At 65.9% G+C, this 9750-nt stretch overlaps 2 protein-coding genes across 2 annotated transcripts; both read right to left on the bottom strand.

Annotated features, from left to right (window-relative positions):
* Positions 1 to 214: 214 nt before the first annotated feature.
* Positions 215 to 3644, bottom strand: MNEG_5206 (hypothetical protein; the record flags this gene model as incomplete). Its single annotated transcript, XM_014046321.1, has 4 exons — positions 215 to 352; positions 1617 to 1663; positions 1799 to 3404; positions 3600 to 3644. The coding sequence occupies 4 exons, from the start codon at positions 3642 to 3644 to the stop codon at positions 215 to 217; spliced, it is 1836 nt and encodes a 611-aa protein (XP_013901775.1).
* A 3878-nt stretch (positions 3645 to 7522) lies between these two features.
* MNEG_5205 (hypothetical protein) lies at positions 7523 to 9456 on the bottom strand (the record flags this gene model as incomplete). The annotated part of the gene is made up of 3 exons (XM_014046320.1): positions 7523 to 8765; positions 9054 to 9224; positions 9446 to 9456. 3 exons carry the CDS (start codon positions 9454 to 9456, stop codon positions 7523 to 7525), a joined length of 1425 nt encoding a protein of 474 aa, XP_013901774.1.
* Positions 9457 to 9750: the final 294 nt, after the last annotated feature.

The raw sequence follows: 9750 nt of genomic DNA, 5'->3' as shown, positions 1-9750 counted from the left end.
GGTGTGTGTGTGTGTGTGTGTGTGTGTGTGTGTGTGTGTGTGTGTGTGTGTGTGTGTGTGTGTGTGTGTGTGTGTGTGTGTGTGTGCGCGCGCGTACGTGCGTGCGTGCAGGTGCGTGCGTGTGTGTGTCTGTGTGTGCTTGTGCATTCTAGCATTCAACGGGAGCCGGAAGCGAGCGCACACGCCCAGAGGTCTGAATGCAGTGCAGGGGTATTTAGCTGTGAGCCGAACGCGGCGCGCGCACCTGGGGGGGCAGCCGCTGCGGCGCCTGGTGCTGCGGTACGAGCAGCACCTCCGCCCGCGCCACGGGCTTCCAGGCCGGCCTGGACGCGGCGGCCAGGCGCCACGCGTGCTGCAGGCGCCCGACCGCGGCCGATGAGAAGTCTGGGGTGATCAGCGGGCGCGCCTCCTCGTCTGCCGGGAGGGAACCCCTGGCGGTGGTGCTAACCGGCGCACCGACAGCCGACATGCAGCGAGCCTGTAAGTGCCCCCGCCGCCGGCTGGGCCTCATCGCCTCAAAGTCGTCGTCGTCATCGCTGACCCCGCAGCTGCCGCCGCCGCATGAGACCGCCGCGTCGTCGCCAGGGCCGTCGCAGACGCCGCCAGCTGGACGAGCACTCGCGCCGCTGTCTGGGATTGCGGCGGCGCCATCTTGGGTGGCGGCGGCGGCGGCGACAACGGGGTCTGGCAGGTGCGGCGGCGGCGCTGTCGGCTTGTCCCTGAGCAGGCGGCGCCTGCGCGCGCGTCAAAACGAGGATGTGTGCAGCGTGCTGACCAGCCGGTTTAGCTTGAGGAGTCGAGATGATATAAAAAGGCATGCAAGTTCAAGCGCTTTGCATACCACCTGTTCCTGGTGATGCGCCCTGCCCTGGAGGCCACGCCGTCGCCCTGGCAGGCGCTCACCCAAGCACCGGCCGCGCGAGCACAGGCAGCGAGCCCGCGCAGCCCGCGGTCCCATCCCCTCCAGGTGCCGACCGCTCGTCTTCCGATCCGCCGCTGATCTGGTCCTCATCTTCAAGGTCCGCCACCCCTCCGTCTGCCGTTCGCTGCGCAGCCCCCTTCTGCCGCTGTGCTGGCCCAAATTTCGATGTCGCTCCGCCGCCCCCCGGCCCAGCCCCGGCGGGCGCCAGCGCCAGCGGCGCCACCCGCCGCCGCCCGAGCAGGGGCACCGCCGCGCCCGGCCGCGCGCCGCCGCCGAAAACCGCGACCGGCTGCGGCCACTGCGCCGCGCCTTCGTGGGCGCCTCCCCCGGCACCGCCTTCTTCGATTTCATCGATTTGATTGGGGTCAGCCAAGGCCCGGCCTTCCGCTGCTTGTTCGTCTGCCCTCACATCTGGCATCTGTACGGCCGACCCGGTCGCCTCGGCCAGCGCTCTGTACCGATACCCCCGCCGCGCCAGCAGCTGCGGCCGCGCCGGCGCCGGCGCCAGCGCCGGCGCCGAGGCCGGCGCGGGTGCGGCGGCGCTGTCCTTGTCGGCTGCTGCTGCGGCCGCCGCGCGCTGCTGCGCGGCGGCCGGCCCGGGTGCTGCGCCACCTATGGGCGTGGCTGGGCGGTCGGCGGCCGCTGTATTTGGGGCAACAGGGCTGGGGGGCACAGGCGCCTCTGGCGATTTCACCTCCTCCAGCTCAATCTCTTCTGGTGCATCCCAGTCCATGATCTGATCTGCGTGTGTAGTTGGGACATCTGTGGCACCGACGCGACAAGGGCTGCCCAGCTGCCCGCCTCCCGCCGCAGCGGCCGCGGTGGCCCCTGCTTCGCCAGCCGCCGCAGTGCTGCCAGTGCCGCCGTCAGCGGCACCTGCGGCCTCCGGCGCCTCCGGCACGCCACCGGCGTCGGCGGCCGCAACGCTACTGTTTGTTGCCGGCGGCTCGGCAGCTAGCATTGGCATGGGGGCGTCGTAGCGACCAGTGGCAGCAAGCAGAGCGTATGCGTCCCCGCCAGCCGCGGCGGCCTCGGCGCCAACTCGTGGTGAGACACCCTCTCCACGATCCGCTTCTGTTGCTATGTCGTCGGCGCTGCCGCCGACGGCAGGGCTGGGCGCAACTGCCTCACGTTCCCCATGCGACGCACGCTGCTGCTGCTGCTGCTGCTGCTGCCGCTGCTGCTGCTGCCGCTGCTGCTGCTGCTGCTGCTGCGGTGGGCTGACATCAGCGCCCTGGGACATGACATCAGCGCCTCGCAAGGCCCCCTCATCGTCTTCGATTTCCAAGGAACAGCCGCCGCCCTCATCCGCGCCGCCTAGCCCAAGCAACGCCTCCAAGCACTCTGCCGCCGCCGCAGCGGCGCTGCCGGCAGCGCCGCCCGCGGCGCCAACGGCCCTCCAGGGGTCGGCATGCTGCATCGGCGGGGCCGCGCCCGCCGGGTCCACCGAGGCGGCCCCTGGCGCGGCCATGGGGCCGCCGGCTGCCGCGCCGATGCCGGCCGCAGCCGGCCCCTGGGCAGCACCAAAGCCGTCGGCCGCCAGCAGCTCCCTTGTGTCTGATGCGGCTGCGCCCCGGCCGTCCAGCCGCGAGGGCTGCCCCCTCAACGTCGCAGGTGCTGCACCGCCGCCGCCTCGGATTTCAGCTTTGCTGCTGACGAGCGCGGGCGCCGGCTTGGGCCGGGGCCCCGGGTGGTGCAACGTCAAGCGGGAGAGGTAACTGGGCAGGTCTACGTCTGGCGGATCTGCATCTGCCTCCTCCTCTTCCGCTAGGGGTAACAAAACCAACGACGGCGCAGCGCCCGCGCCCTCGCCAGCGGCGACGCCCTCGCCGTCGCCGGCAGCGGCGGCGGCGGCGCGGCAGGCGGGCAGCGCGCCGGCGAGCAGCAAGTGCAGGCGCTCGTGCTGCGACCGCAGCAGAGCGCGCGGCGGCGCGGCGTGGTGCTCGGCGCCAGCCTGAGGGGATGGGAGCGGCTCGGCCGCGGCGGCGGACGCAGCGTCAAGGCTCTCGTCCAGGCCGCGCCCAAACATCCCCCAGCCGGCCGGCAGTGCGCGAGCCACGAGGGTGGGCAGCTCCTCCGCGTGCCGCGCCGCCGCCGGCGGCAGCAGCGCCGCGTGCGCCGCCGCGTGCTGCTTGTACGCCTCGAGCGCGGCGGCGTCCAGCAGCGAGGCGCGCGGCGCGGGGCCCGCGGGCTCTGCAGCGTCGCCATCTCCGCATCGCACTGGCTTGCTTAGCACCTCCCATACCTTGCCGAACCCCTCAACTGGCAGCTGTGCGCCCGCGCCCCTGCCGGCTCCAGCCCCATCCGGCGTGTGCGACGGGTCGGCGCGCTCGTCGCTTGCGCCCCGCGGCCGCGCGCGCCGCTGCTGCTGGCGCGCGTCCTGGTCGCCGCGGCGCGTGGGCGCCGCGTCTGGCGGGGGGCAGCAGCTCTTCACTGCGTCGGCGGCCTGCTTAACCAGGGTGGCCTTCAGGCTGCGCAGCGCCTGCGTGGGGGCGAATTTCAAATTTGATTTTGTGTGTGCATGCAAAGCTGGCATGGGGGCATGCATGGGCTCCTTGCGTGCGCGATGGCAGCTGGATTGCAGCTGGGGCGGGTCGCCCGCGCTTTGCGCAGCACAGCTGCGGTTTTGGCGCACCGCAGGGGCCTCTGCATATCATACCCAGCTGCTGCAGCGCACCTCAATGCGCGAGTGGATTGCCGACGTGACGGATTCGACATCCATCCTCTCTGCTGGCATGGCCGGATCGGCGTGCTGCTTGTCCAGTTGGCGCACAGGTGGATGCCGGCCGCGTCGCGCTGGCCCATTAACGCTGGCCATGACAAAGCTTTACTTCTAGCGGCTTTCTGATGCTAGAGCTACACTTGTGCTTGAAGCCCAGAGCTAGGCGGGAGATGCATTGTTAGATCACGAAAGCTGGAACAGTGACTTGTACCGGTACGGTAACTTATCACATGATCACGTACGTCTGAAGAAAACATCAACATCTCTGGTGGACAAACTCAAGATCATAACTGCCATTTCACAACCACCGCAGCAACCACCTTGACACACGCCAGGCGCGCCCATGCTGGAGACGCGAACACAAAACAATACCAGTTAGGATGTTGGCTGGCCCTAGGCTGCCATATCAGCCGCAACTGGCCGCTGGGACCATACCGTACAGTCCTTGCACATATTGCCCCAAAGCCTCATCATCGCCACGAGCGAAAGCAGTGTCCAGAGCGGGGTACTTGTCAATGGGTGATTTTTCACACACATGTCTACACGAAAGTCAATCGCACCTGGAGCCTGGCAACAGTGGATGCACGAATTGCAAACTGCATTATAGTGGCTGCCATACTACCGTACGTAGGCAGGCGGCCAAGCAGCGAAAGGGCCGACCCTTGACCACATGGACTAAAAGAGAGGGCTCAGTAAGTCAAATTCCAGCGCGGGCTCAAACGTGCAGGACATATGCAGCGCAACAGCATGCGGTTCCCCTAACACTGACGCTGCGCATGAAATGCCCTGCCAGTTTCGGGCCAGGGGCTTGTGCGGGCCACGACATATTGCGGGACGGTCACTTGCTGTGACGCGCTGCCGCATCTTGAAGTTTGGGAGGAGGCAAGGTGCATCCACCACGGCGCAGTTTTGTGATACTGACTGATGACACTTGACGGGAGATATGCCTGGTATGGTCGGTCCTCCCGTGTGCATGCACGCACCATCTGGCTCCTCGCCGCTGGGACAGCTCTCTGGTGCAAACAGCAGACGCCGCGCGCGGCAAGGCGCGCGCCTTGCGGTTGCAAGCGCCTGCCGCTAGCGGCAGGCGGCGCAAGAGCGGGACAGGCCCAGTTGCTCCAGGCAGCTAAGGCTGTGGTCGGGTAGGCCCAAATTCAGGCTCATCAGAAGCAAGTGGCCTACATTGGGCCCAAAAATGGCAGCGGCAGCCAGAGAAGCAGCGGCGGCAGCGGTCATGTCAATAGTGGCACTGCACGTGCAGCGGCCAGGGCGGTGCTGCACATAAGGTATCATAACAGGGAGCCTTGAATCAATGAACCGATAATCCGCTGAAAACCATCTTTTTCTCATATTCCACGACTTCGGCAGCAAAAGCAACGCGCCTGACGAGGCCCGACACAAACACAACCGTTGCTGTTTGATCTCGCGCTCGGTTTGCCGATGCACAGCCAAACAAATTTGTGAGATGTGACGAGTGTGATACAGCATTAGTTCGAGGGAATGCTGTACCTGAATGGGGATAGCCGCGAAGAAAAACGGTACTGTACGACTGCACCTGGAAAGGCATTCTTGACATCAACCGTTTTAGCGTTTGTTCCACCGTGCAAATATAGACTCTTTAATTGAATCCCGATGCCCTGCGCCGAGCGGCAGCTCACGTTTCACTTGCCCTGTCATGAGCTCCCTTCGCGCTCGCAGCCCTAGCCATCAAGTCCGCGAGACGTATGGCCTCTGGGTGCGCTCATGCCGCATCTCCTGCCGCTTCACATCGGCAGTCCCCTTCGTGGGAGCGAGGCGCGCTCCGCCGCGCGCCGCTGACGCGCCACGGCGCCAGGCGGCCGCTGGTACAGGCACGCTCTGCCTACGCCTGCACACGCTCGACTCGTTCGGCTGTGCGGCGGGCTTAGCGCTGCGTCACGGGGGAAATATATAACCTGCTACCGTGGGTGAAGCCGTGGCGCAATGTCCTGGAAACGCGGGCGAAAGTAGACAGGCCAGCAGGTCCAAGGGTTTGGGCAGCGCCGCCCTGGCAGAACGACGTCAGGGTTTGGTCCTTTGAACAGGTGAGTGCGGGGTGTGACTGCGACAGCGCGCTCGGGTGCCGCGCTGCGCCGCGGCGTCCCCTTTGGCGGCTCGCCACACCGCACAGGTGGCGAGCACCATCAAGCCAAGCTGCCACCAGCTGGCGGGCGTTGTCTGTGGTGGTGGTGGGGTAGAAGCTGTCAAAGAGTCCGAGGCACAGTCCAAGGTTCTGCTACTGCTTTGCACCCCCGAGGTATGGCCTGGCAAGGGGGGCCAAGGCCCGCCTTGGCAGCTGCCAGGCACCCAACCGCGCGTCGCACCCAGCCACGTGTTGCGCCCCTGCCACGGCATGGTCTCGGAGCCAGCACGATGCTGTGGCTCGCCAAGCTCCAAGCGCGCTGTGATGCCGAGTGCCCCTCGATGCACAACCGCTCGCAACTCACCAATTATCAACAGGCTAGCCGGCGCTGCCATTCGCGCAAGTGGGCCCGTTATCACTCCCGACCTAGCAGCGACGTCCACAAACGAGCTTGAGCCGTGCTGGGCCAACTAATGTGCTGGCTGCAAGTCAATGGCAGCTTTCCTATTGAGGTGAGGCCGAAAGATCAGCTGTCTGTGTGGATGGCTGCTGCTTCCACTGCTGCGCCTATCGGCGGCGCCTGCTGCACTGGCAGCGGCGGCCGCGCCCGCGCCCGTGCCCGCAACAAAACAATTGCGCGGTTTGCTTGCACCAACAATGCTGATGCAGTCTCCTCGCACCTGCACCCCTTGCTCAACTCACCCATCTGTGCGCCCTTCCACGGCATACCCCAGGCCGCCCGATGGTGCATAGGGCTGCGGCAAGCCTGAAGGTCCCGGCGACACGCTGCCTCAAGGCTCCCTGGAAGCTTGTTGAGCCGCGTGTTTTGTAAACGGCGCCTCCAGCACGCAAACGCCATTAAGAGGGATAACAGGAGGGGCCTTCAAATAGCAAGAACCAGCACAGGGTTCAATGTGCAACACACTCTGGTGCACACGGTGGGCGCCACGCGTGGCAAGGCCCAAGCCTTGCAATCGCAAGCAGCAGGCGGCGCGAGGGCTGGTGACGGCTTGTTGCTCAAGCCGCCTTATTAGGGCCCAAGTTCAGTTCAATCGTCCCTCTAGCTGTGTCCAGGCCCTGGACGCCACCGCGCAATCTTCAGTGCCGGTTGGCGCGCACCTGTGCTGTTGTTGTGCAGCTGCTGAGTCGCCTCGGACTTGCGCTGCGAGCCCAAGCGGCAGCTGACTGTGCTGCTGATCATTTGGACGCTGAGTTCTTGAGAGCAGCTGAGGGCGCCTGCGCTTGCTTGCTTCTGTGGAGCGCCAACATATGCGGCAGGTTGGGAGGAGCTGTCCGTCGGGGTGCGTGGTGCAAGGTCGCTGCGATGGCTGGGGGCATACCCACGTCGGCAAGGGTTGTGGGACGCGCTTTGCATGGACATAGAACTGTTTGGTGCTGGTGCTACTGCTTTTGGGACCCGCCATTCTTGCCTGTTTTGTCTATGATGGCTTCTCTGCTGTAAACGTCGCTTACGCCCTGGGTCTCACGCTGCGGATCCTAAACCTGGGATGCAGCCTGCATACTGCAGCCAAGTCACCGACTGCCGTCATCGATGCGCTTTGCCTGGGACCCACAAACGGAAGTAACATACGCTTGGAAATGGGAGTACATAATTTATTGATGATGTAGGACCCAATAATGTAGCACCCAAAGTACGCGACACTTAGATCAGATATGTGCAGTAGCAAGCTGAACATGCATCCCCATAGGTAGTCAAGGAGCAGTGACTCTGTGTCTGGGACTGAGCAAGCCAGCAGCGCTGCCCGTGAACTTGCATCTACCCCATCCAAATCTTGGCCATACTCATGCTGGCCGGGCTGTCCGGCTTGAACAAAGCCACAAGAACACGGCACAGCGCGGCAGGGACGGAGAGCACTACGCCGCCCGCCAGCCTCAGCTGCCACTCATCGGCCGCCCCGTTCGCCCCCGCCACCGCAGCGTCCGCTGCCACTGCCTCCGCCCCCGCCTCGGCCTCCTCCCCCTCCTCGCCCTTCTCTGCGCCCTTGCCCGCCTCCTGCTGCTGCTGCTGCTGCTGCTGCTGCTGCTGCTGCTGCTGCTGCTGCTGCTGCTGCTGCTGCTGCTCCATTGCGCCTGCTGGCAGCGCGCTGGCCGGTGCGCTGGCTGCAGCCGAGGCAATGGGGGCCTCTGTGGGGACATGCGTATCAATCACTGCAACAAGCAGCGGCAGCAGCAGTGCTGTCAGCATGATGAGGGCTGCGGACACAGCCCGGTCCGCCTGCTTGCCCTTCTTGCTCATCAAGATGGACATCAGCACCACCACGGGCAGCGCCGCCCCCGCGGGCTCCGCCGCGGCAGGCGCAGGCGCCACGGGGACGCCGGTGGGCAGGGTCAGCACTGCTGTGGGCGCGTCGCAGCCGGCCATGTTCCGCGTGAGCACAACGTGCTGCAGTCCACTGCCCGGGTGCGGCGCGCGCGCCAGCAGGTCCGCCAGCTCGTCGACATGGGCGGGCACAGGCCGCAGGGGGGGAGGTGGCGCGCCTGTGGCAATGCTGGCAGCTGCCAGCACGGCCTTGCCGCCTTTGTGGACCTTCTGCAGCAGGGCAGGCTTCCCCTCGCGCTCGAGCGCAGCCAGCAGCAGCGGCGCGTCCGGCCCCAGCCACTGCACGCCGCACGCAGCTGCGCTGCCGGGCTCCATCCAGCGCTCCAGCCAGGTGGAGATGAGGTTGCCTGACAGCTGCGGGATGGCGCCGCTCTTGATCAGCGCGGCCACGTGCACGACTGAAGTGGGCGGCGCACGCATGAACACCCTGCGCAGGCCGTTGACTTCGTCGCCGTCGAAGCGGCCGCGCAGCAGCCCCACTAGCAGCGCCGCCGCGTCGGCAGCGGACAGGTGCGCCACATCAGCAGGGCGCGGCGGCGGCACCGCGGCGCCGGCGCCGGGCGCGGTCGCGCCCGGCAGAGCAGTGATGTCGCTGCCGCCCCCATCAACGAAGCGGGTGGGGCCGCGGCTGGGCAGGCCGGGGCTGCGGTCGCCAGTGCCGTTGCCGCGGTCCGGCGAGCTGGGTGTGGTGGTTTCCGGCGGACGGCCACGCGGCTTGCTGCATGTACGAGTGAGCAAGAATGGCGGCAGGTTTGAGCCGAGCAGGGGCAGGGAGGCAAGGACCCATGCGGGGCAGCTGAGCCCATCATGGCGATGTGGCAGGCAGTGATTGTTGAGTGCAGTGCCCGCATGGCAGCTGGCACACGGCAGTGCAGGTGCTGCATGCGCCTGCACTGCAGAAGGGATACACCAGTACTGGGCTGCTGCATGCACCCGCATGCGACCTGCAGACGCATGGCGTACGCACCGAGGGCTCGCGTCGCCGCCGGACAGGCGCGCTGCGGCGGCCTTGCAATGCAGGCTTGGCGTCACCACGGCCGCCCCTGTGTAATCCTGCAACGCCCCCAGATCCTCGCAGCTGGCGTCGGCCGCATCCGCGGCGCGCCGAGTCGGCACCCGCTGCCGTCCGTAGCTGGATCTGCGGTGCAGGACGGTGCGCGCACGATCGAGGGGGTGAGGCCGCATGGAGGGCGCATCCAACATGTTGGACCCTATACACAAGCGGTAGCGCCCACACATGCTCTGTGCAGGGTGCTCATATTGGGTCAATCACTTTGGCGCCATCGCCAAGGTGAGGTCGGCGACCAGCCACTGGCGCCGCTGCGTCCACCGAGATTCTATGATACCTCTGCGTCCCACCTTTCCAGCATATTGAGCCCTGGGCAGTCCCGGCAGCGACCACAACTGTCCCGTGTGCAGTTTGGCGAGAACAACGACTAGCATATACTCTCCAAAGACGTTAACACAGCATTCTTATTTCTTGATCTGTCCGCCTCCTCGGAAACACCGTGAGTGAGGACAGAAACGGACAATGACTTTCATCTGTCAGTGTGACCCTGCAGCTGCACCTGGCGAGGCGTTCCTAGCACTCATCATATACTTTGCTACAAGAGTACACATACATAGCTTCACTCCGGAACGGCAGCCCGAGGCCCTGCGCCGAA

The sequence above is a fragment of the Monoraphidium neglectum genome, assembly GCF_000611645.1.
Source record: "Monoraphidium neglectum strain SAG 48.87 unplaced genomic scaffold scaffold00763, whole genome shotgun sequence".
In the NCBI taxonomy this organism is placed as follows: Eukaryota; Viridiplantae; Chlorophyta; class Chlorophyceae; order Sphaeropleales; family Selenastraceae; genus Monoraphidium; species Monoraphidium neglectum.
The sequence above is the reverse complement of the archived record's forward strand: the minus strand, read 5'-3'. Positions and strand labels throughout refer to the sequence as shown.